Here is a 26363-nt window from a genome sequence, read left to right as displayed (position 1 = left end):
TCAAAATGGTGAAAATGGTCAGTTTTATGGTATGTAGATTTTACCACAGTAAAGAGTGGGAGGGGGCAAGAGAGAAGGTATATGCATCTGTTCAGGCTGCCGTAGCAAAGTACCACAGAGTAGGTGACTTCAACAACAGAAATTCATTTTCTTGTGGTTCGGGAGTCTAGACGTCCAAGATTAAGGTGCTGGCAGGGTCGGTTTCTGGTGAGGAGTCTCTTTGGCTTGTAGATGGCCGTCTTCCCTCTGCATCCTCCTGTGGCTTTCCTTTGTGCACACGCAGGAGAGCTCTGGGGTCTCTTCCTCTTCCTATAAGGACAGTAGTCCTATCGGATTCGGGCCTCACCCTCACCCGTAGGATCTCATTTAACCTTAATTATCTCCTTAAAGGTCCTTTCTCCAAATACAATCACATGGGAGGGGGGTGGGTAGGGCATCAACATAGGAATTTGGGGAGAGGGGACCCAATTCAGTCCATAACAGAAGGGCTGGAGATGAATCGGAGAATCAGAAACATCAGGGATAGACAACGCGCAAATAGTTTTATTGTGAAGAGGAGGAGAGAAATGGGACAGTAATACGGTACAGATATGGGGTTAGGAGGGAATTCTTTTCCAGGGGGCCAGTATTACTGCATGTTTGTATGCTGGTGGGGACCACGACCCACTGGAGAGGCAACACTAAAGACCCAAGGGCAATTGCTGGACGGATATCCTTGCTGGAGAGAGAGGATGGAGTTCACTGCCAGGGAAGGAAGGCAGAACATGGGGGCACAGAGGCAAGTCCCTTATTAGATGCAGGGAGCACGAGAAAGCCAACCCATGTTGTTATAGGCGAGAGAGTGACAAGAGGAGTGATGGGATGCCTTTGAAGAACCATCAGAAAAAATCAGCCAGAATAACGTTAGACTTCTTATCTCTTAAAGAGCCTTTTGGGGGAGTCGGGGAAGGCTGTTAAATCATGGATTTAGAGAGGGAAATTGTAGTGTCTCCCATTGGAAAAGCTTTTAAAGGCATGATGGATTCTCAGCCCCATGATTTGCCTGGGGCCATGGTGAAGAATACAATTTCTCTTCATCCCTTCCAAACCTAAAATCAACCTGGTGTATTAATATCTTACCCATAGTCTGTTGGTTGTTGCCAAATCAAACCCCTGGGGCCTATGAAGCTGAAGGTTTTTAAGTGAAATGTCATGTATTTAAAACAGTCTGTCCGAAGCGTTGTGTTCTCCCTGAGGAGCTAAGGTTTCGATTTTGGGATCTAGAGTCCTCAGCTTGATGATGTCTGTCAGGAGAAGAAGGTGGCTAGACTTCTATAAATCACTTGCTGGCAAATGTTGACAGACCTGCTTCCCTTTCCCTGACTAGATTCGAGGGTCCTTAATAGAGAAGCAATTCGGATATTATAATTACAGAAAATATGGATTGAGCACCACCTGTGTGCCAGGCACAGTGCTCAGTGCGTTGCATATAATACTTCATTCAAGCTTTATAGCAGCCCCATGAAGGAGGTACATTTTTTTATAGGGAAGAGACTTCGAAACCAGAATACTCCCCTGGAACTGGTACATGATGGGGCCAGGACTCAAAACCAGGTCTAATTGACTCTAAAATTCTTGGGATGTTTTGTTTTTCTTTGTCAATTTAATCAAAGAGACAAATGTGCATCATTAAAAGGTAGAAAGTCCAGAAAAGTACATGATAAAAAACAAGTTTCGCACCTCAATCCTGATTTTCTCATTGCTCCCCAAAGCCTGTGTTCCCAATCACTATACCGAACCTTGTTAAGACACGCAAAAGATGAGTTTGAATTCATTGGAAGAATTCACTAATATTATGGATAGAAGCTCTAGAATTATAGTACAGTTCTTAGAAGAGATGGCATTATGCAAGTCGACACCAAAAAAATTTTAAAGAGGGACCTGGTACCAGTGTTTTCCATTTTAGGTTTTTTTTTTTTTTAATAAAAATCCAGTATTTGAGTTCTTAGACTAGGCACAGACTTCAGGGCCTTCATGGATTATTAGCACCATTATATTGTATATGAAATGACATGCATCTGTATGTGTACATGTATGAATTTTTCGGGGAGAGAATCTCTAGTTTTTCTCAAATTCTTGAAGAGGGCTGTGACCCCCCAAATAATTAAGAACCATGGCTTTAACCCCTCAACCTACATGTTCCCATTGTAGATTGGAAGAGAGAGAGGACCTTGGTTTATATTTTAATGGGAGTAAGAAATGGAACTGGCCCATGAGACCCCAGTCCACGAAGATGTATCCTCAAGCCCCTGGTCATTGTAGCCACCTATGAATCAAACAGCCCTTCCCTTAGGAGGCTTGACAAGGTTGCTCATCTCTCACGGGCCTTCGAGTGGGACTCTCAGGGCTAGACTTCGTTTCCGTCTGACGGCCAGGCTTCCCAGAAATGACTGGTTTTGTTCCATGTTACCAAATGTCGTCAGATCGCACTGAAGAAAGGGCCTTCCTCCTCCTTGTCCCTGTTGAGGTTACCAGGATAATTACCTCTCCTGTCTCCAGTGTTTGTTTGACCAAGAAGTAGACTTGGAAACTTCTCCCAGTCTTTTCTCAATCTCATCTCTCTTTTAACTAGGAGCCAGGGGAGGATTATAAAATTCAAACTTTAAGACCTTCTGTGAAGCAGTCCAGCCACTGAGAACCATAACCTCACCCATTGCTGGCCTCCCTGCGTTTGACTAGGTCCTCAAGAAGAGTGATTCTCAACCGTACAGTTTTCTCCCCGTGACAGCTGTTCACATCCATTGTACTGCGTCTCCAGGGTGGACAGGGGACGTGTGCGAATCTGCAGTAGAGGAGAGAACCACTGGGTTAGAGAGAGACCAGCTTGGTAATTTGAGTCTGGGTGCGGGATACACTAGAAATGAACTCTGTCCAGTTCTGAAGAATACCTACTCAGATGAACACAGCTGAGTCTCAGGCCTCTGGTTCAGCATCAGAGGGCTTTGGTTTCTCCTCAGATCTGTCACAGTCAGGTGCTGGGGACCGCCTGCTGATGCCCATGATGGGGGCAGAACTCCTTAGCTGAGCTCCCAGCTCTCCAACCTGGGGCTGGGGGCTGGGGGTGTACATCCAGAGCTGGCCGAGCCTTCAGCCTGGACAAACAGACCAGTGGGGGCTAATGAGGCCCAGTGGCTCACTGAAGGGCTGGTGTCCTTGGCCAAGGTTGGAGGCGTGGCCAGAGCAGCTGCTGCTTTAAAAGGGGGGAGCTCCCAGGATAAATACTCAATAGCAAAGTCAGACTGCATCCAGAGGAAGCCTGAGCAGAAACTGAGCAGCATGCTGACCTTTTCCTGAATAAATCTTGATTATAATAATAGAGGACATTATGAAAATGAAAAACAATTACACTAGCTGTTCCAGAAAGAAATTCACTTGCTTGATGGAATACAGAAGCTAATCGGTTGGCAATTTTTTTTAATAAGTCTAGAGCTTGGAATGGAATATCCCTAGTAATTTGATTATTTTGCTCTGCAAGAAGGTACACGGCAGAATGCCTGTGTCTTCTCTCCATATTGTCCTGAGGGCAGCCCAAGGGCCTCCATCTGCTCTGGCAGCTTGGTGGGTTGGTGTGGGGGAGCTGTCTCAGCTCTGTGGAGTGGGGTGTTCTTGAAGCAGGGGAGATTTGGCGGAGAGGGTGTGGAGCGGGGCTGGTGATGGGGCGGCAGGTAGGATTTGAACAAGGAACTGGTGAGAGAGGAGGGGTGAGACCTGCGAGGAGGTGGCTCCTGAATGACTGTCCTGGTGGTCATTGTCTTCTCCCCCCCGGACTTAATAGAAGGGCTCCGATGCCCAGAAAAGCAGGTGGCAATTTGTGGAACTTCTGCTCCTGCTCTTGGCAGTGCCTCCCATGATTGTGTTTTCTGGGCGTTCATGCGAGTGCTTTCCAGCTTGCCCCTTTCCCCTCTCCTCCAGTTTATCACAGTTCAGTGAAGAGAACATGATGGACCCCTACAACCTCGCCATCTGCTTCGGGCCCTCACTGATGTCAGTGCCTGAGGGCCACGACCAGGTGTCCTGCCAAGCCCACGTGAACGAGCTGATCAAAACCACCATCATCCAGCATGAGAACATCTTCCCAACCCCCAGGGAGCTGGAGGGCCCCGTCTACAGCAGAGGAGGAAGCACGGAGGACTACTGGTAGGGCGTCTGGGCTGGAGGTGGGGGTTGTTCCCGGTGCACATTGGGTGCGGGGGCCAGATGGCCAAGCGAGACCCAAGGGAGAGAGAGACCCAGATCCTCTCAGCCCCCCACTCCCAGGCACTTGAACCTGCCAGGATCTGGGGATGGTGCAGGCAGGGCCCTGCCTCAACCCGGCCTGTGGAGTAAGTGCCCCTTCGGGCCACCTCCCTATGTTTTTCGGAGTTCTTAGTGGTGAGGAACCATTCTGGAAAATAATGACAACAATAATAGGAATGTTAATAATCTCCAGGAAGGGAAAATTTGTAAAGTTGCATTTAGAACAGCTGTTCATCAGTCAGCAGCGTCTCTCAGGCTCCTGCTCTGGGCCGTGCATTGGGAGAGACACAGTCCTGGGTCCCAGAAAGAAGATTTTCTTTCTTATTGCGAAGAGTTTAGATATGAGGCATAATTCCCTCACTGTGAGTTTGTACAATGATAATTTAGAATGATCGCAGAAATTTGTGGAGAGGAAAAGGGGTAAGCTCCATTTTTTGGCAGGTTAGGTGTCCTTCCACCCGAAAGCGAGATTCAGTTCTGCGGGGCAGGGTTTTTCATGACCTAGCCTGGGAGCAGAGATTAAAAGGAATCCCTAGGGCACATCTTTACTAGACCCTTCTGTTAGACAATTAACAAATTACTATTTCCATATTACAGATACAGTCACTGTAACCTAGAGAGGCCAGTGACAATCTTTCAGGCCACCTTAGTGGTGGGGATTCCAACCTTGACGTGCCTTAGTACAGGACGCCATCCAGGACCCCACACTAGACCCCAGGGTACCACTTACAGTGTCATTTTCCCATCAAACACAAAAGCAACTACCTCTCTCTTTTGCTCCCTAACGTCCCTTACCTCCTTCCCCACCCCCTTCATCTTCCCCATCAAATGGCGCTTCAGCCTGGGCTGAAAGCATAAGCCAGCCCAAATCGGATTCCATCTGAACTCAACATCTGGAACCAATTCAGCAGCCCCATTACTATCCACTGAAGTAGGGGAGGACAGGGGAGGCTGTTTACTTAATTAGAGGCCAGTGGGTCCGTGCTTCTCCCTGATCACCACAGAAGGAGCCTCCTGCCTGACGAGTGAAGAGAGTGATATTCATGTGTCTGTGAATATAAAAATACCACTGACACCCCTGGGTTTGGTCTTGTCTGCTATCCCGCAGATGCCAGCATCTGGGTCCGAGCTGGAGAAGCCTACAGTTGCCAGCTCGGAGAGAAAGCTTTTTGTCACTGACAGATGGTTGGTGGGGACAGGGGAGGTTGTTCAGGTCTCAGCCTATGAGCTGATGAGCTCCAGGGAGCTGTCCTTGTGCATGTGACTTGGGAGGGTCAGTTTCTCTCTCACATGAGGGTTGAAAAGCTGTGGAAAGAGTGTTCCCAGTGCCTGCTTTATCTTCCTTCCGAAGTGTGCCCTCACTTCTCAAATATCCCTGGACCGGTCCCAGGACACAGAGCCCTCCACAGCCCTGGTCCCCCAGTCCCAGCCCGGGGGAGCAGACAGTCATCGCAGGGCTGGCTCACAGGGGGCACCTTCTGCCAATTCTCTCCAGAGAAACCCCCCCGCTCCCACCCCCACTGTTAGCTGTGCATCCGACATTTATTAGCAGCCTCTGGAAAACCCACAAGATTAGTTAGGGAATGTTATTACCGCAGACTGGGTGGGAGGCCAGAAGCAGCCGAGGAGCAAGAGGAGGTGACCCTGGGGAAGAAGGACCATCTGACCAATGGACTCACACCCACTCAGAAGGCTCCCAGCCTCTCTTCTTCTTTGGGAGGGGAAAGAAGTGCCAGCGAAGCGAGCTAAGATGGATGAAGGAGTTGGGCGGGGGGTGGCAGAAGGGGTGCTAGGGCCCGAGAATCCTGGAGAATGGCCAGGAGACCAGAAGAGCCAGGGAGAGGGGGCTCCTGGCCGTTTGGCCTCCCCGCAGCTGTGAAGAGGAGAGGCCAGGCCCACGTCACCACGTGTTGCCAGCCCTGCAGCTAGAACCTGGTTCCCTAGAACTGCCCGCTGTTTGGCCTGCGGGGCCTCCTCAGACCACAGGTGTTGACGGCCTTGCCGTGTGGCCGACGTGTGGGTGTGGAAGCGAGCGTAGAATTCTAGTGCTCCCAGGGGCCTTAAAAATGCATCATCTCACCTTTATGTTAGAGCAGTGGTTTTCCAAGTGGAGTCTCTGGACCAGCAACACCTATGTTCCGTAGGGCTGGCTGGGAATACAGACATTCTAGCTCCGCCTGGCCCTCGAGACTTAGAAACTCTAGGAGTGAGGCAGTCCACTTTTAACAAGCCATCCAGGACTCTCTGACGTTGGAGAATTGCTGCCTTCCTGGATGGCCACATAACTACACTTGCAACTCTGGAGGAAACTGAGCCTTTGCCCTGTGCGCCCTTGGGGCCCTGAGGGCTTCTAGAGTGTCATGAAACTCATCAGAGTTTTAGGCCCAGTAAAAGTGAAAAACTGTGCCACATTTTTTGGTAAGGAGGAATCCCTATTGATGTTCTCCCAGAAAGTTCTCTGGGTTCTGGAGAGCCTCCTTGGAACTGACTTCTGAACTGGTCCCCTGGCCTTTGAGGAACTTTCTAGAGTGAAAGACCTGTCCCAAGGGGAGGGAGAGGCTATAGGCTCAAACGTAGGAACCGTGAGGCCAGGTGGTGGATAGAGGAGGTGGTAATGCTTCCATAGAATTGCCTGGAAAGGCTCCCTTGTTACTACCAACTGCCAGAGGAAGAAACTTTAGCAATGAACAGGGGGTTAGAACTTCCTGGTGCCCATCCCCATCTACTCTGATGTCCATAAGCCAGGAAACCAGGAGTAGAAACGACTTTCCTAGTAACTTCCCCAGCCATTCTCATTTCTCAGCCCTGGATGATTTTAGACTCAGTGAACTGTTGAAGAACTTGACCAGCCTCCATGCCCTGTCCTCTCGAAGAGTCCAGCCCACAGCAGACTCTTCTCCCTCTGACTCACCTCCCACTCTCTCACCCATACAAGACCAAAGCACAAAGCCTACAGACATAAGCAAAACGAGAAAGAAGGAAAGGAAGACCAGTTACTAACCACTCCGTCGTGCCTCAGTGACTCTTCATGCGACACTGTAATGTTATACAGACCACTAGCCTCAATTCATCAGTAGGTGGCTGAGGCTCAAAGAGATTCAGTCCCTTGCCCAGGGTCACACAGCTCACAAGTGTCAGAGCTGGTTTTCAGGTCCTGTTGTGTCCCAGGCAAAAGCCTAGTGTTTTCTTCCATGTGCTCCCTCAGGGGTAGTTCACCTAGAGAATCAGCCCTTGAGGAGTTGAGTTGTTCTGTATTTTCAAAAAGACTTATTTTGTAAATTCGAAAGGGGTTCCCTTTGTCTCAGGATATTCTAAGTCCCAGGCAGTCTCAAACAGTTTCTGCAGCAGGGACTGGACTGGAGAACCCTGGGAGGCTTGTGTTTCATCATCACTGTGGTGAGCAGTCAGGCTGTAGAGAGTGTGAGGCAGCTTCCGTGCCCTTGCTCCAGGGAAGCTGCGTGAAGAAGACAAGAATTTGGTCAGCGAGGGCTGAGGTCCCCGTGACTCTTCTATTGCAGTGACAGCCCTCATGGAGAGACTACCTCGGCTGAGGACTCAACCCAGGACGTGACCACAGAGCACCACACGAGCGATGATGGTATGGGGCCCTGCTTCCGCGGCAGCGGGGCCAGGGGCAGGGGGTGCGGGGGTGAAGTGGAAGGAAGGGATTATATAACCTGCGCTCCCCGTGCTCCTTCCTGCTAAGCAGCCCCCTGAAGACAGGCAGGGGGCTCTCCTGTCTCTGGTTTTCATTCCTTCCCTTTCTTGGAGAGACAGCCCACCCTCTCAACTAGAACGGTCTCTACCTTAAACCAGAGATGGAGAGCTAGACCTTTCAGAGCCTTTAAAGCTTCTCGCTCCAACTCCCTATCCCTCGCCTGCATGATGTTGGTCCCCTGTCACAGCCTAGACTCCTGCCAGGTAGCTGGAGACCAAAATCAAGGAGAGCTCATTTGAAAAAGCTGTTAGCCTGGGGAACAGAAAAGCTGGGTGCCAAGAACCCAACAGAAGCAAGCCAGAGGGGAGTGGGACTCAGGATGCAGAAACCACACGCTTTCACGCCTGCCGACTGGAAAGATTGACCCTTTCCAAAGTACAGACATGCTAGCGCTGTGCAGCCTGGCGGGTGTGCATCGAGAGGTGGAATGCGCAGCGGTCACCGCGGGCCCCTCGGCAGCGCCCATGATTTATTAGGCTCTGTCCAGCCAGCACGCTTCCCATCCTTCCAACAGTTCCACACCTCCATTTCTGGACCACTTGGGCTCTTGGAAGACTCAGCAGCCGACAAGGGGTCTCAGAATTTTCGGGGCATGAGAACGAAATGGCACAGTCTGCGGAGCTTTCCCTGCTTTCTGCCTTGCTGTGAATTCTGCAATCCTAGGCCAGCTTTTTGGAGGAGAAAAAAAAAAATTAGGGCTGCTTATTTGGTTGCTGAAGTCAGATGGATCAATATGATAATCTGCCCCATTACAGGAGGGGAGTAGGTGAAGTAGGGAAATTTGTCCCTGCTGGAAGCTTTGTAGGTCTTATCTCTTAATCCTAGTGAAATAGAGCCGCTATTTTTATAGCTGAGGAAACAGAGGCCAGAGAAGTCAAGTGATATGCCCAAGGCTGTACAGAACTGAGATTTGGGATATTTAGATAGGCCTTCTCTGGTGTGCCTCCTGTAGCAAAATCTCCAGCCCTGCCTGTTCCAGGGCAGGCCCACCAATCATGCCGGCTGGGCCCGGTCTTGCCTGTAGGCAGCCTTCCTGTACACTACTTGGAATATCTGACTTTAACCTCAGGTTCCAGGTTTCTGGGAGCTTGCTTTCTTGTTCTCTGACCGCCCCCCTGCTGCTCAGCGCAGATAATGGTAACGATGACAGTAGGCATAACTGGCTAACATCTACGCAGCGCTTACTATAGGCCGGGCATTGTTCTAAGTGCTTTTACAAATTGCTATTTGTTGACTCCTCCTAACAAGTTCATGAAAGAGGCACTATTGTTGTCCTTTTTTTTTTTTTTTTTTTACAGAGGAGACGGAAGCTCACACAAAAATAAAAAGTCATTGCATTTGTAAACCCCTTTTAATTTTCAGATTACTTTTGTGTACATTTTCCCATGTATTATCCACAAAATCTATTTCCATATTTTGCTCCTTGGAAAGTAGGTTGGGTGAGTTATTTTCTCTTTATGGAGACTAAAAGCTCATGGTCTACGAGGGGGAATGCATAGTATAAATAAAATTTGTTGTATTGAAAGTACAATATGATAAATGTTCTGCAGTTAATGGAGTTATTTTATGATCAGAAAAGAAATGATATGATCAGAAAAGAAACTTACAAATACGGCAGGGCAAGGTCAGCGATAGGGTTTGGCGTAAAGAGCTGCGGATGCACCAGAGAAGTTCCCCTTTGCCCTGAGTGGGGCTCAGCCTGTTGGGCAGCGTGATGTGCTCTCCCAGGAGGCAGACTGCGCCCAAGCCTGACAAGACTCCCACCCTGCACGTGTGGTTCGTTTTTGCACAGAAAACTGCTGAGAGAATAAAGTGTTCTTTGTTTTGTTTTGCTTTTTAATGATGATGTTTCAGTTGTGACTCAGTGTGCTTCATCAGGAAGATGAGAGAGAAAGGGATTCCGGGTGGGGGGACCAAAGGCAGGAAAGGGCGCACAAGTGCTTTTAGGGTGATGGCGCAGTCCACACGGGAATCCCTGCCTCATCCCTCCATCCTCCGTGGCTTATTTCTCACACCAGGTTATCTTCCCACCAGTGTAAGTTCAGCTAATTGGGCTTTTCCTCCCAGTTTCCTGAGCCTCTGGCCCCAACAACATGTGTTTCCTTCTTTCCTGCCCCTCTCAGAGTGTGAGCCCATCGAGGCCATTGCCAAGTTTGACTACGTGGGCCGGACAGCCCGAGAGCTGTCCTTCAAGAAGGGGGCATCCCTGCTGCTTTACCAGCGGGCTTCCGATGACTGGTGGGAAGGCCGGCACAATGGCATCGACGGACTCATCCCCCATCAGTACATCGTGGTCCAAGACACGTACGTTGGGTCCCCTGCACCTTCAGGCGTCCCCGGCTGCGCTGTGGGAGTGAGACTTTATTTCTGGCTCCAAAGGAGCGTGAGGGAGACCAACCCCCAGGGGGCGCCAACACCATCCCTGAAGGACCCTACCCAGACTCCCTGGGGGATCATTTTTTCTTTTTCCTTTTTTTTTTTTTTTAAGATTTTATTTATTTATTTGAGAGAGAGAGGGAGAGAGAGAAACAGCATGACAGGGGAGAGGGTCAGAGAGAGAAGAGGCTCCCCAGTGGGCTGGGAGCCCGATGTGGGACTCAATCCCACAACTCTGGGGTCATGACCTGAGCCGAAGGCAGTTGCCCAACCAACTGAGCCACCCAGGCGCCCCGGGGGATTGTTTTCTCATCTCTTCCCCCTGCAAATCGCTCCCCACCCACCAACTACCCCCCTAGTCATTTTGGAAACTTGCCAGCCCTCCTGCTCATCTACACTTCAACGTGATGAGTGATAATGAGGGGTTATTGTTTGACCACTTACATTTCCGTTCTGGAAAGCTCAGGGTGGGAAAACATTTTTACTTCTTTTCTTTCTTTTTTTTTTTTTTTTCTAAAAACAACTGTGCTCATCCCAACCAGTTGGGCTGCCATTGGCGCTTTTCCACTTGCAAATGAAAATGATGCCTTGCTTTTCTAGGAGAAATCTAGCTTAAGCGGCCTGGTGGAAAGAGCCACCAGGAAACGAGGTTGACACAGGGAAAGACAGGGAGAGGAGGGGAGAGGGCATCGGGGAGCAAAGGGAACGTGAACTGGGCCCAGAGACACTTCATCAGCTGGGCTGTTGGTTGGCTCCCGCTTTTCAAAGCGAAGTCTCCTGGGCAGGAGGGCTTCCCCCCCCCCCGCTCCACCCCCCAGCCCACCTGAGCCTGCCTCCCTGCCCCTTTGCCCTGCCTCTGCCCCCGACTCCCTGTCCTTGGATACGATGCTGTCAGTGTTTTTAGTCCTTCCCTTAATATTATTTTTTAAAGGTTGATATCCTGAGTGAGTCGGCACCCTCCCAGCCTCTCCCCGGCTCGTTCTGCAGGGAGATCCTCCCTCTGTTGATAACATCGCAAACCCGGTGGCCATCTGTGCGTGGACAGGACCCTCCCAAATTTAGCATTATGACTTCACTCCGGGACCGAGAGAAGAGGAATTGTGGGGGAGAAGGGGCTTTCTTTGTCATCAGTAGCCAGAGGGGCCGGGAGAGCAGTGGAATGACCTGGGACCGGCTTGGACGCTCTAAGCGGGGCTCGATGCTCGACGACTGAGTGTGGCGGGGTCCTGCCTCGACGCCGGCCTCTCCAGAGCCAGCGCAGAGCTGCCCGTCCTTGCCCGACAGTGCCCGGGACCTCAGCAGATAAAGCGCACCCTGGACTGGCCGCCTCCTTCTCCAGGAGGTGGCCGTGGCACAGCTGCCCCAGGAAGGCAGCGTGGGGTCGAAGGCAGATGCCTCGAATCCGGGTGTCCCCGAGCTCAGCTTTCCGGCGGCCGCCGAGGATCCTGCGGAAGGCAGCGGGATTATTTATTTTTATTTAAACGACCCTCCAAAGGCCCTTAGCTTTCCTTGCCTCTGCTCGCAGAGCTAGCCCAGCCAGGTGTCACCGCTGCCTTGGAGCTGTCGTGGGGGGTCGCGTGTGTGTCGGGGGGCCATCTTGCCGATTTAACGCTGCTTTTTGTGTTGTTGTTGTTTTCCCCCCTCCTCCCTGCCTGCCTGCCCCTTCTCCCCCAGCGAGGACGGTGTCGTGGAGAGGTCCAGCCCCAAGTCTGAGATTGAGGTCATTTCTGAGCCACCTGAAGAAAAGGTGACAGCCAGAGCGGGGGCCAGCTGTCCCAGTGGGGGTCATGTAGCCGATATTTATCTTGCAAACATCAACAAGTAAGCTCTGCTTTTCATTTTCTGCTCCCCCGAGTGCCTTGCGACACCCAGCCTCACCCTCCGGCCTCACCCCCTCTCCATGCCAGTGCCGCACCCCCCACCAGGCCTAACACTGCATGTGCTCACCTCTGCTGCAGGGCGGACAGGGCCGAGGAAGCTTCCACAGGCCCCGCCGGCAGGCCCCAGGCCCCTGCTGTGGAAGGGTGCCCCACCCTGGGCTCGGGCAGTGTCTGTCGGCTCCCGGCTGACTACTAAAACTTGACCAAAGCTTTGGTCCCTTTATGCAACCTGGTTTTGTACTGTTTCTCAGAGGTGCCTTCTCTTTTCCGAGTCTTACCCAAATAATAGTCTTTGATGTCTCCCTGGCCCTTCCTTGTCCGTCCAAAGAGCCAGCGTCGTGTGCGTCTTCCACTAGGCTCACGTGACCCCAGAGGGGTTTATTTGGATACCATGTGTCTGTTTCCTGCCCTGGCCGGCATTCGCTCCGTCAAGGAGAGGAGACCACTCTGCCCGCCCCCCGCCCCCAACAAGGAAAGCTTTGTCCCGAGCTCTTTAATCATTGCCTAACCCCCAGCTCCCCTCTGCCCTTTCATACCAGTAGAAATCACTGTCCGTGTTTTCCCTGTTGCTTTAGCCCTGTGTCATCGCCCCCTGTTAGTCCCTTTGCAGATTCCCATTCCTGTCCGGCAGGCTCTTAACTCTGGCCCCAGCTTTCATTGTGGCTGTGAGCAACATCCCAGGGTTCTAACTCCACCCACACCCGATCTGGCCGGCTAGAGGGATTCCACGCCTGTGTGATGCAGCCTCCCCTAGAGACATTCAGGTTATTGGAGAACTAATCTCATCTCAAGGGGCCAGACACCAAGTCCCCAAGCCTACAGACCTCTTTTCCGCCAGACCCTGAAACTTGGCCCAGTGCCAACGGGATGACAAGCCCCAGGGCGTTCCTGATGAATATGGATTGCAGATGATGTACAGTTTTTATTCCCCTCTGGCTTTGGAGGAATGAAATGATTTGCACATTGAAAACCTGTTAACCGTAGCCTCTGGACACTGAAACTGGAAGGAGAATAAAAGATGCTTGTTGTTTTTAAACTGCACCAGGTCGCCCAGATCTCTTGGCTTTCTTCCAACCAGACGGTAGCAGGGGGAGTGGTTGGGGCACGTGGCTCTTTTCCATCCTTCACCCTCAAGTTTGCAAAGTCGCTGATTCAGCTCACTTAGTGTAGGTATAATTTAAGCCAGACCGGTAAAAAAAGAACGAGGATTTTATTTCCCTCCAGCCTAGTGCCCTGCTGGGAGGGTGAGCTAGTAAAAAGTAACTGTGGACTAATCACATTTTCTTCTTTATTTACAAGTCTATGTTAATTATAATCCTATAATCATAAGGTTGTAAGCCTCTAATTAACCCGGAAACCAAGGCGGGGTTGGTGGAGGGAGAGTTCAATAATTAGTTAGGTACATGTTTCTAAGCCATCATATATTTGATGCCATTTGTACCAAGAAATTGTACAGGATAATAGCTGAAATAGTCAAAAGATTAACGCCAGGTGGAAAGTCAAAGGTGGCTCCCTTGAACTCCTTACTTGGTGATGTCAGGACGGGGTTCTCAGAGGACACGGTCTCCTCGGACGCCAGCTAGTCAGTGGGCGAGTGGCAGCCCCTGGGGCACATCTTGCCCCGAGGAGTGACTGCCCTTCCAGCCTCCCTGCCTGCCCCACACGTCCGTCCCTCCTTCCCAGGGCCCCGGGTTCCCTCGCACCCCTGGACCTTTGCATCTGCTGCCTCCCCCACCCCCCCACCCCCAGTCAGCTCCTCCTCTCCCTTCAAGACGTAGCCTGAAGATTGACCTCTTTGGGGAAGCCTTTCTGCCACCCCGAGGTCCTCGGGGCTGAGTTAGGTGCCCTCGTTCTGTACTCCCACAGCAGTTTTGAGTCTCTCTCAGGACTCAGGCTGCACTTGGATAACCCACCAAGCTGAGCATCTTGAAACCAGGAACTCTGCCTTCCTCTCTTCACGTCCCCGGGCCCTGGCCAGGGACCTGGCCCACACCAGCCGCTCCACAATCTGCCTCCTCAGCGGTTTGAGCTTTGTGAGTCAGCCATCCTCAAGTGGAAAAAGGAAATCAGCAACGAGTTATTCGGGTGTGGCATTCAATTTAATTTCACACATTTAGTGAGGGCTCACTGTTGTGCCAAGCGTCCGTGCTGGTTATTCAGAGATGAAGAAGACCGTGCCCGGCCTCGGCACTCAGTCCGGCCGAGTAAATGCCATATAGACAGGTAACTAAAAAGCAGTGCCATCGAAAGCTCTGAAGGAACAAAAGAGGGAGTGATTGCTTCTGCCTGCCCTTGGACTTGGGGTACCGGGGAAGAGTCATTTCAGCTGGGCCTTATAAGACTCCGAGAACATCCTTCTTCTGCTCAAGAATGGCTGACACCCACGGTTCGATGGCCTGAGCAGGCAGCTTCAGGGAGTGTGTGCCGGGTTCCACACCAAGCCCCGATGGAGAAGACCTGACCGAGTGAGCGGGACCAGGACTGGCTTAGGACCCTGGCTCTGCCACATAGCCTAGCTGTCTGTCTTCAGGTCCTACCCCTTCCCTTCCTCCACCTCAGCTCCAGCCTCGGCCTTCGTCGTCCTTAGTAGTTGCTAGATCAGAGCTGCCCAGCTGCCATCCCAAGCCAGAAATTGTATTGCTTCTTAGATTAGGTCCTTGGGAATCTGATTCCAAGGGAAAAAATGAGATTATTCAGCAATAGGCAACACCCAGGCTACTAGGACTCTGCCAAGCCGTCTTGTAGGAGAGTCTGGGCTGAAGGAAGTTGGCTCAGAGCCAGGGCTCAGCCCAGTGCTGGGTGACTTAGGGTCATGTAGATGTCTTTCCACCCTAAGAAAATGCACAAACTTGGCCCTGGCCTTGCAGCATTGCAGCCTCTTGAAAAATACTCTGTCCCATGTCTGCACAAGAGGGAACAACGGCCTCTTGCCAGAGCCCAAAATGATTACAGTCCCATAGCTGGACTGAGAAACATGCTAGAATTTGGGAAGATCAGCTCTCCTCTTGCCTTCTTGGTGATGGTGAGAATTTTTCTCCTACCTGGGCCTTGAGGTTTCCGTTCAAAGCAGGTAATGGAGGGGGCCTTTCTGCGAATCTGTCTCCCGTTAGAAACTTTCACTTAATCAGACATTTTTCCTGGCAGCACCTTACATCTCGAGAACTCAAAGCCCACAACCACCAAGTAAGTATCCGTTTCTCCTTTGCCCAGGTTGGGGGTGGCAGGGGAACAGAGACACAGAGAAAGCAAGGGAAGGTGAGGCCAAGGAGAGAACGTGCTGTGTGTCCCTCTCCTCCAGAAGCCCCTGGGTGCCAACACCCGCCCCTCTCTCCCTCGCCCCAGCTTCCTCGGGGCCAGGGCTCCCTGATCACGCTGCCCTTTCTCTTTGTGATTGAAGGCAAAGGAAGCGGCCAGAATCTGGGAGCATCCGGAAGACATTTCGGAGCGACAACCATGGGCTGAGCAGTTCCCTGACTGACTCGGCCTCCCCGGGGGTGGGGGCTAGCTGCCGCCCATCTTCCCAGCCCATCATGAGCCAGAGTCTCCCCAAGGAAGGGCCAGATAAGTGTTCCATCAGTGGGCATGGGAGCCTCAACTCCATCAGCCGCCACTCATCCCTGAAGAATCGGCTGGACAGCCCACAGATCCGGAAGACGGTGACAGCAGGAAGGTCAAAGAGCTTCAATAACCATCGGCCCGTGGACCCTGAGGTCATTGCACAGGTAAGGGGGGGCTTCTGGACACCCGGCGAGCGCGTCTACATTTGTCACTCCTGTGCAGCACAGCCCGCGTTAATTACGATGGGCCTGGAAACGGCCCACGTTTGTACATCACATACCGAGTTCAGGGGCTGCTGGACATCTGGACCCGAGAAGGCAGCTTTCTAAGCAATTCTCCAATCCCACTCTCCCCAAGAAGAATTTGGAGACAGAATAAAAGCATTCAGACTTCTTGCTCGTGTACAGGCTATTTGCAAGAAGGGGCTTGTACTTTTTAAAGCCAGTAGTTAGTCTTCTGATAGAGTCCATTCTGCCCAAGTTTCGGGTTTTGAGAGCCTGGTGGGCTTTCTCGAAGCCGTCCGAGTGTCGAGGCTCAGATGTAGTCCTGGCCATTTTTTCTGTCACCGTGCCCATCCCCCTCTCCCGTTCCCTGAGGCTAATCTCTGGTCCCTAATGGGAGGTGGGTGATCCATCAATAATCTGCTTCTGGTTTCATGGCCCCAAAATACTCTGCCGCAGGGGGCACAGGCACCAGAGGGGTTTCCAGCCCACGTCTCCGGATGCAGGTGGGCATGAGCTCCCTGGTTATGGGGCCTTCCTTCCGTGTATGCACCACACTGACAAGTCTCTGTTTTCCGTGAACTGTTAGCGATCCAGCCCCACCTCTAAAAATCCGACTTCCGGGGCCACTCCAGGCAGTTCACTCAGACGCCTCTCCCAACTCTATAATTTTCATTAGACCAGGTAGGAGCTAAGGGCTCCCCGTTGCCCTCTTATGTTTCAACTGAGCTGAGATTCTCCTCGCCCCATCTTCCAGGGGGCAATAGAGGCTGCGTGTGGTCTCTATTGGCTTAATTGTGATGCTCTGCTTAGGGAAGGTGTACCTGGCAAGCACAGTATTAAGCTACGGGCCTGAGATGTCTTGCTTCGCTCGCCGTCTACTTCTGTGCCTCTTCTGAAGCTCTTGGTTGCAATCTGCCTTGAACCGTGGGACTCCTCCAGCTCCCTCCTGAGCCCGGAGGGATACATTCTCGGTGCAGACTAGCTACAGAGCAGGACTGAGGAGGGAGATGATGGAGTTCTTCCTGAGCATTTTTAAGGTGTGAGAACATCATAGGGATGAGTGAAAATCACCGTCAACAGAAAGCATAGATCACCCTGTAAGGGCCAAGAAGCCTGAACCAGGGCCTTTGCTTGGAACATGTAGTCTTTCCACGTGAGCCTGATTCCAAGGGAGGAGGCCTGTGGTGGTTTGGGGGTGCCAGACACAAGTGTGTGGAGAGGTGGGGAGGGAGCTGAGAGGTCTCCCTGAGGGGCAGCTGGCTGTGGACAAAGGGTCTTTGGTTCTGCTATTTCCTGAGAGCTGGGTTGTTCCACTGTGACTCGCAGGAGGTGATTCACCTGTGTGGCTGGCTCCCCCTCCTGGTCGCTCTTCGGTCCCTCTCATGGTGACGGGTGGAGGGAAATGGCTTCCTCAAATTGGGCACTCTGGTGGGGTGGGGTGGGGTGGGGTGGGGGTGGGGTGGGGTGGGGGAGGTGTCCTGATGAATCTCAGGGCCAGGGTTCTGGAGCCTTTCCTCAGCCCTTGACCCTTCTCGACCTTTGGTTTTGAAGTCCAGGAAAACAAAGATCATACTTGATCTCTACCACTTAGTAAGAAATCGTTTATTATGTACAATTTCAAGCATACACAAAAGTAGAGAGAATTGGATAATAAATCCCACGTACTCCTGACCAAACTCCTGGCCATTCTTAATTCAGCGACCTTTCCCCTCCGCACTGGATTATATGTCATTTCACCCAGAAATACTTCAGTGCCTACCTCTAAAACCTGAGGACTCTATTTAAAATAACATCTCAGCCACTCTTTTCTAAAGGAGAAAAAAAAAAAAATTTCCTGAAAATGAGATTTTTTTTTCCCCTTCCCCGCATTCTGAACATTCATATGTTTAAGGATTTGGGCCAAGTAAAATAATCTGGACATCTCCCTGCAGTTGGTTTCTTCGTGATTTGGCCTGTGCTGTTGAAATAGGATCCTTGGGGACTTCTCCCTACATCGGCCTCACCTCCTCCTTTTTCCTGTTTTGCAGGATATTGAGGCAACTATGAACTCTGCCCTGAACGAGCTGCGCGAGCTAGAGCGGCAGAGCAGCGTCAGGCACACCCCTGATGTGGTTCTGGACACCCTGGAGCCCCTCAAAACCTCCCCGGTGGTGGCCCCCACATCGGAGCCCTCCAGCCCCCTGCACACCCAGCTCCTCAAGGACCCCGAGCCTGCCTTCCAACGCAGTGCCAGCACCGCGGGGGACATCGCCTGCGCCTTCCGGCCCGTCAAGTCCGTCAAGATGGCTGCCCCCGTCAAGCCGCCGGCCACACGGCCCAAGCCCGCTGTCTTCCCCAAAACAAATGCCACTAGCCCTGGTGTCAACTCATCAACTTCCCCACAGTCCACTGACAAGTCTTGTACTGTCTGAGGGATGTAACTTAATCGTTCTAGACAAGGGGACTGGAGGGACTGACTGTTATTAAAAATCTTCCTATTTAACTAGCTTGGGGACTTCAGTTGAAAATTAGATTCTAAGTTGTTCTTGCCGGAATTAGCCTTCCCATCGCCCAAAACCTTGAGAATGAAGCCCTCGTTATCACCCTGCCCTGCCCTTCCCGCTGCCCTCCGCTTCTCCCCGTCGTCGTAATCCAGCCCGCTGCAGTACATACTGTTCTTAGGTTAGCCAGAGATAGATTTTTCCATTATCAGGTCACTGTGAAATCTGGCACGGCGAGTCACGAGGACACGGGTTCACGTCTCCGTCCCCTCAGACACAGGGGATGCCTGACCAGATGGTTGGCTACTGACAGCCAGCTCTCAGTGGCATCTTGTTTTGGGTACTGACTATAGAGAACCATATATAGTCCATTCTTCGTTTTACACACACACACGCACACGCACACGCACGCACACAGGTTTTTTCTAGTCTCTGGCATGTGTAGCCTCTCCTGGTCCCAGACCAGTCTCTTTGTAAGTCAATGTGGCAGTTCAAGCAAGAGCCACCAGGGGCCTCTGTTTCCATTACAAATCTTGTTCTGTCTGGGCCAGAGAACCTAGCCTTTGAAATCTCTCCATTATAAAAAATTGAGCAGGATGGAACTCAATCCTGTAATCTGTTTGGGGTTGGGGGCTTTCTCTCTGTCTTCTCTCTATTGGTGTGAATTGGTCATTGGTGTTTGCTTTTGCTCTCCTCCATCCTCTAGGACTACAACCCAGTCTTTTTATAAAACTTCTAAAGTTTTTCTGAATGTATAGACATTTCTCGGTTCCTGTCTTTGTCTCTGATGGACCATTTTCCATTTAAGACATTTTCCTATATAAGACAGTTTTATTGCTGGTTCCTTTTAGGATAAAGAGTCTTAAGAGAGTTTTATTGTGTTTATGGCAGGTTTGGAAAAGGTGAGAAATGGGTCCTTCTTCCTCCCACTTTTTTGGGGCACTTAAGACAATATTCATTATCCTGTTCAAAAATTAAATTCAGCTTTGCTAACCCCCAAAGTGTTCCCGAATGAAAATGTAACCTAACTTCACCTCTCTAGTTTGGCTTATTCTCTATAAGATCTCTCTTCAGGGACCAACAGGGGCTTGGGGAGCCCTAGTTAGATGAAAGAGAGATATTACTCCTTAAAACCTGTTTTCTTTTATCCAAATAAGGACAACTAAGAGAGCTTCGGCCTTACAGGCTCTAAAGTCTTCCCGAGGCTGGAATCTAACAAAAAATTGGATGCTGAATATTTAGGCCTTCTGTTGGCCTTTTTTTCTGGTTCTCCTCCCCAAAAAGCAGAAATGATGCCCTTGCCTACTTTAATCGGTCTCTAAACCTGGTGCCCCTGGTCCCGGCTTCCCTGGCTTCATGCTGTCGTGGCAGTACCAGGGCTGGGGACAGTCACACTCCCGTTTCGTGAGTCTCAGACAGCTACGTGAGTTAAAGCTGAAGCTCATTCCTCTTCTCTGTTTCCTGGTTTTAAAGCTATGCTTTTAGCCTTATTTTCTATAGGTCAGGAGAGGTGGTGGGTTGCCATTCAGATAGGAAAATCTGAGTTTCCTTATGTTTAGCCTAGAAGATTCCTTTTGGACCAACATTCTGAAGTTGGCAGTTGGTGCTATGGAAAGTGGTAGGATTTTCCTCATTCTGGGTGAAGGGAGGAGGAGCTTTGTGGGAAATTGCTAATTTTTAGAAGGCTAACCTGCAACACCAGGAAAACTATCCCAAGAGCTAGAAAGGAGAAAGTGAGTCAGCCTGTGAGAAGCGACCCACAGGCCTCTGGATTCTTGGCTTTTGTTTCTCTGTCCACTGGCCTGTCCTTGTCTCTCACGTGGACTTGCACAGGTCTTGAGCCAACAGGGGCTTTCGGAACCAAGGATCTGTTTCCTTGATGAAAATGGAACCCCTGCCCTTCACTTTACATTCTTTTTGATCCAACTGATCAAAATTGGTACCCATACCTGCCCTTTCTCCCTCCTTCCAGCACACTCCTCTCTGAGAAAGTCAAAGCAAAGCTTTCTGAATGACAACGCTTTGGGCCTATTCTGTTGTTCCTGCCTTATTTCTCTTGCAGCCCTTGTACATGACTTGTGTCCACCATCCCCTTGGTCAGTGTCCATCTGCTGATTCGCATCACGAACTGGACAGTGTGTGAGTGGCCACCTACTCCCCCCCCCCCAGCTCTGGGAGCCAAGTTGTCTTCCCCTCTCTGGTGCTCCTGACACTTGTGAGACAGACCTGTCGAGAGGACTAGGAACCCACAGAAGGAGCCTCCTCGGCAGAGCTCCTGCAGTCAACTGGAATTCAGGTTGCACACTGTGATTTTTACACCGAAAAGCCAAAAGGAGCTGGCCATCCAGGGCCTAGGGAGACCAGTCTTCCTCAGATCTGCTCGCCTAAACCAGCATGATGCTTCAGAGAGCCCTGCTCTGCCCCTTGAGGCATGGATCCTTCTCTTGGTGTGGACTCATGGGTCAGTCTTTGGGGGAACAGAGGTGGGGTGGGGCTCCCAGCATCCCAATTTGGAAAAGAGAGGAGTTTGCAGCCAGCAGAGCCTGTAAACTGGAAACACTGGTCTCAGCCAACCTCCTCAGGGCGCCCTGGTTTCTCCCCAAGGAGAGGAGAGGACACCAGCAACAGGATGAACAGACCATCGGAAGGGCTGGTGTGTGTGTACTCCACGTGCAGAAGAGAAGTTTAGATCTTCCAGGGAATTGCAATGTTGTGGCGTCTGACTTGTATGTCACGTTTGTGTAAAATGGTATATTCTTTAAAATAGTGTTGATAACTGGAATATTGTATGTATGCTTGGAGATGCTTTGTGTGAACCTAAGACTGTCACTCAACAGATGTTGGATTGGGGAAAATCCAAAGCACAACTTCAAAATAAAATACGTTTTTAGGTTTCGATGCTGCAGTTCATATCCCTTTTCCACTCCCTGAAATCTCCAGCCCAGGAGTCCAGCGCCCAGGAGGAAATGTGATTCGTCTGTGCCGATAGAACCCTGCCTGGCAACAGGAGAAATGTGACCTCAGAAGCCAACCACCTTCTCCCTCCCAGCAAGGCGCAGCAGAGGCGCATCTGGAATGTGGATTCCCCCTCCCCCGCCAGCATTATGTGTGAAACCTAAGAGGTTTTGTAGAAAGTCTTCTAGCTCCCCATTGGGCAGTCTGTTGCCGTGAGAACCATTTCCTTCACAGAATGCACCCACCCTGTTTTCAGGGAGGACCATTCTCGTTTCTATCGCCGGTCAGATTTCCCCACTTGGAGGAGTGGGGCCTGTCAGGTAGCTCGCAGGTTTTGCCAGCCACAACCAAGGGTGACTGAAGGTTGTATTTCTTGCCCAAGCCAAGCCCTGAGTCATTCTGCCTATGGATGCCCCCTGCCTCTGGGAAAAGAGCTGACCCCTAGGCTTGTGCTGTTGGTGTTGAGCACAGGGGTGGGGCACACAAGAGTTGCTTTCTCGCCTTTAGATTTTGATTCTAGCAGATCATAAGCTCAAGGGTGAAGTTAATTAAAGGTAGCAACTGATAATGCATCCAAGGGCTTATGCTTATTTTTACCGGGTTTATTCCAGAAGCCCCTGGGGAGGGATCAGATCTCTCATATCCAAGGGGATGCCCAGTGTTCAATGGTAATATGAGGAATCCTACCCTGAGCCCTGGACCAGACACCATACTCTAAAGTCCATCACTTCCATCTGGCTCACGCCCTTCCAACCTGTCATCTCTTCCCCCTCCTTCATTTTAATAGTAGAGTTCCATCTTGAGCTTTTCTTGCTGGTCCCTTGGTCCTGGAGAAGTCAAAGACGAGGCTGTCCTGCCACTCTGTGCTATGGGTGAGCTCTCCACTCCTGAGTGTAGGTGGTGACCTGTGAGATGGAGCTGGTTTTTTTTTTTGTTGTTGTTGTTGTTTTAAGATTTTATTTATTTTAGAATGAGAAAGAGCATGAGAGGGGGAGGGTCAGAGGGTGAAGCGGACTCGCTGCTGAGCAGGGAGCACGATGCCGGACTTGATCCCGGGACTCCAGGAGCATGACCTGAGCTGAAGGCAGTCGCTTAACCGACTGAGCCACCCAGGCACCCAAGATGGAGCTGGTTTATAAGCTGTGGGCAAAGGACCAAGGAGGCTTTTCAGAGAGCCCAAAGGCAAAGGTGGGCTATTGTGGAATATCCTCTAATTGATTTTTATATATTCAGATGGGAGCTTGATGGAAGCTAGTGACAATGAACACAGTTGAAAACAGGCCCATTCCACCCAGATAAAAACCCAAAAAGGAGACCAGGTGGATATGAACTTAGGAAATGGCCTTAGTGAGTATCTACTCTAAACGTTTATCTCAACAGGTACATGAAACTTCTTTTTATTCTGGAGTTAGCTATCTTCACATATTGCACGTGCCAAAGACTCATTCCTCAGTCAGTCAACAAACTAAGCCTCCCTGTGTGCCAAGCACTGTTACAAAATATCAAGCAGGAGAAACAGATAATGGCGCTTTCTTTCTGGTGTGAGGGAGAACAGGTAAATAAGCCAAGCAGGACTCTGAAAATGAAACAATGTAATGGGTCGTTAGTGTCTGGGGAAGGAGTAATACAGTCAAGAAATTCCGTGCAGCCTGGGAAAGCTGAAATGACTACTAGACGTCCAAATAGAAATATCAAATAGACTCTTGAGTATATGATACGGGGTTTTAGGGGCGGATCACACCTGCACAGAATTTCAGGATCTGTTTTATTATGGAGATACTCAAATTACTAGATTCCCAGGAAGAATGTGTAAATGGAAACAAAGAAGGTCCCAGTAATTAGAAATCCAGTAGAGAGGAAGGCGCCGGCAAAGACAGAGGGAGCAGGGGACAGGTAGGTGCTGGGAGAGCATGGTGTCAGGACAGGTTTCAAGGAGGAGGGAGGCTCGGCGGTCAGATGCCAGTGGTAAGATGAGGCCAGCTAGAGAGGCAATCATTCTTCGGTGACGTGGAGCTCTTTCAGTAGATGGGAAATGGGTCAGATTAGAGTGGGCTGGGCGGCCTCTGGGGAGGGAAGGGGAGGTCAGGGAGTCTCGGCAGCTCATGCAAAGGCACGGTCTTGAATGGGGAGCTTCGAGAGGGACCGAGGGACCAGGTTTTTGTCTTTACAATGGGCTCTTTGGGGCATGTTTGCTCCAGAGCAGGAGCCAGTGGGAGGAGAAGAAGGAACGCGCAGGAGAGGTTGAATCACAGAGCACAGATGGAGGGGCTGGTCAAGGCCATGGGAAGAGGCCCTTCCGTCTCACTAGAGGGAAAGCACGTGCGATGCAAGGCGGGCAGTGGATGTGGGGGTGAGGAGATGATGGGGTTCCCTTTCAGTTGCTTCTTGTATGTCAGTGAAGTTTACGGCAAAGGCTGTAGCTGAGGGTAGGAGGGAGTGGTGAGCAGGAGGCTTGGAGAGTCAAGCGAATGAGGGAAGTGCTTCTCCCACACCAAGAAGGACAAGCACTTGGTGGCACAGGGCTCAATTCCCCTCAGCGGCTTGGTGCTGCTCCCATGGCCCCTTTCCCCACTCCCTGGGGGAGCGGTGCCAGGTCTGGCTGCCGAGAGCGTCCCTCCTTCCTCACCCTGCGCTCCTGGCTAGAGCTGACTGATGAAGGTGGCAGGAAGCAGGGCTCTGATACCTGGTCACTCAGCCCCTCATCCATGTGGGAGCGTGGCAAGTACACCCTGCCCACCTCTCCCACATACCTGCCTGCTCTCACCCTTCTTCCTTTTGAGGTGCCAGACAGGTGAGGCAGCTACGACAAACAGGTTCAAGCCATGTAGGGGCAGAAAAAGCAACAAGTATTTATTCAGGGCCCACCAGGTAGCAGGGACGAAATCTCACTTTGCTCTTACACCGACTGTCTGAGAAAGGTTGGGCGACTAGGTCATGCAGAGCAAGGGGAAGAGTGAGGACTCCAACCTCTGATGGTAAAGCCCCTGCCCTTCCCACTACACCCGCGGCCTCCCTTTGTAGAAGGTGGACGTGTGCTTTCTCCCTGAGAGCGGCCATCACCCGCCTCTTCCCACCTCTGGCCCTTGTCCTACCTTTGGATTGCCACTTCTATTTCTAGGACTCCTCAGAGCCACTCAGGAAACTGCTGTGGCCTCTTACAGACTTCCTCTTCCCCTCAGGAGCCCGCCAGGCTCCCGTGCCTTCCCCACAGTGAAACAAGGGCCATGCTGCCCAGCTGGGACCAGAGTTTGTCCACACAGAGGATGTGACCTCATGGAGGATGCCCAGCGGAACTTGATCAGTCACCACACAGGGCTTCAGCCCACCTCCCCTCCCCCTTCTCTAGCCTTACCCCAGGTGGTGCCCTGTCCTCACACCTCCGCGCCTCTGCACCTGTTCCCCCTGCCTGCAATGCCTCACCTCCGACCCCCAATTCTCCGCCTCACTCCCCTGCCTCCGAAGCTTGGTTGAGCATGCTTTCTCCTGGCAAGCCCTTCTGGAGACCACCCTGTCTCTGCTACCCCCCACTTTGTGCCAGGTTCACATCACCACCAGCTGAAGTATGTACCCCAGAGCTTTCACCATGCGGGCTGAACCCTGGCTCTGGGGGAGAAGCCTAGGTCTTACCCTCGTGTCCTCAGCCCCCAGTGCCTGCTTCCCAGCAGCTGCTAGACACACGTTCACTGTGTTTGAGGGTACCTAAGACCCTGGGAAAGACAGACTGGGCTTGCTGGAGAGAGAAAAGTAGGAGTGCTGGTAAGGACGGAAAGTTCATCAGGGAAAAATGAGGAGACTCTTAGGGATAGGCTGGCTTCTGTTGCAAACCTCTGGCTTAAAACAACAAAGGTCGGTTTCTCATCAAAGGTACATGTCCCTTGTGGGCCAGCAGGGGGCTCTGCTGATGACAGTCACGAGGGGACCCAGACGGAGCAGTCACCAAGTCTAATAGAATCACAGGGTCAGAGGGCAGGCGGGGGTGAGGTCTTGCAACAGCAACGAAGGGCTTTGGTTGGCCCCGCCTCAGCAGAGGGTGCCAAGGAAGTGCAATTCTCCCACTGCCGGGCGGTGGAAAGCTGGGAATCCTGGATGGAGAGCCAAGGGTCCCGGAAGGTTCTTCCTGCTCCTGCTGTGACAGGCAGCAGGGCAGCGCCTGGGGCCGGCCCCGCAGCAATGCCTCGGGCTGCCGGTTATCAGCAGGTGTATCTGCCTGAGCACCCAGTTCTCAGCCGGGCTCCCGCTCTGGTGTCACTGTGCTAGGGGTGGGGCTACCAGAGGAAACCACCAGGTGTTGCCATGGGAAAGTCCCTCCAACATTCTCTAGAAACATGGGATTTCCTGGTTTTAACCATTTCTTATCCAACCGCCATCTCGCAGTTGACCAGAACAGTGCAGACCTCTCCAGTCTCCTGGGACTTTGCGTGTCCTGACTGGGAAGGTGGCACACCTGGGTTCCAGCCCCAGCAGTCTCTGAAGGTCACGGGCAAATTTCTAAAGGTGTGTGGGCCTCAGTGCCTTCGAAGTCTGTAAAGCGCTTTCTTTCCAGTTTCCCTAGCATTTCCATACCTATTTTGCCAAGTCATCGACACAACCAACGGAGTAAACGTTACTAACCTGGGATGAAAAAACCGGGAAGGGATGTGGGCTGTGCTCAAGGTCACCCTGGAAGACATAACCGGGGTTCCAGTGTTTGCTTGTGGGCCTCTGCAGGCTCACTGGGAAGATGAGTCAGACCCAACTCCTGGAGCGGCTAGGCCTGGGTCCTGGACCTCCCTGGGGCTCCGGGGTGTGGGAACTCCGTCTTCCCAGGCGGCGCTCCACTTGGTTAACTTGCCCAACCTGCTCGGTTAACTGTGGGCCAAGTCCTGGACTTCCCTGCTCCGGTGGGCTGCAGATGCCC

At 51.6% G+C, this 26363-nt stretch overlaps 1 protein-coding gene across 9 annotated transcripts in view; it reads left to right on the top strand.

The window, feature by feature from the left end:
- The window catches only part of SRGAP2 (SLIT-ROBO Rho GTPase activating protein 2), a 224611-nt gene extending 203202 nt beyond the window's left edge, over positions 1–21409 (top strand). For 3 of the 9 annotated variants that reach the window (XM_035010191.1, XM_035010187.1, XM_035010186.1), the window contains 7 exons: positions 3952–4176; positions 7794–7873; positions 10117–10297; positions 12044–12190; positions 15394–15432; positions 15647–15971; positions 18059–21409. In XM_035010191.1, the coding sequence (XP_034866082.1) occupies positions 3952–4176; positions 7794–7873; positions 10117–10297; positions 12044–12190; positions 15394–15432; positions 15647–15971; positions 18059–18442 (1381 nt within the window). In that variant the 3' untranslated portion in view covers positions 18443–21409. Of the gene's footprint in view, positions 1–3951; positions 4177–7793; positions 7874–10116; positions 10298–11300; positions 12208–12848; positions 13291–15393; positions 15433–15646; positions 15972–16617; positions 16997–18058 lie in introns of those variants that run through there. The other 6 variants (XM_035010190.1, XM_035010188.1, XM_035010195.1 and 3 more) reach the window with 5 other exon arrangements.
- Positions 21410–26363: the final 4954 nt, after the last annotated feature.

The sequence above is a fragment of the Mirounga leonina genome, unplaced genomic scaffold, assembly GCF_011800145.1.
Source record: "Mirounga leonina isolate KUSES-001 unplaced genomic scaffold, KU_Mleo_1.0 Mir_154, whole genome shotgun sequence".
NCBI lineage: Eukaryota > Metazoa > Chordata > Mammalia > Carnivora > Phocidae > Mirounga > Mirounga leonina.
The sequence above is the reverse complement of the archived record's forward strand: the minus strand, read 5'-3'. Positions and strand labels throughout refer to the sequence as shown.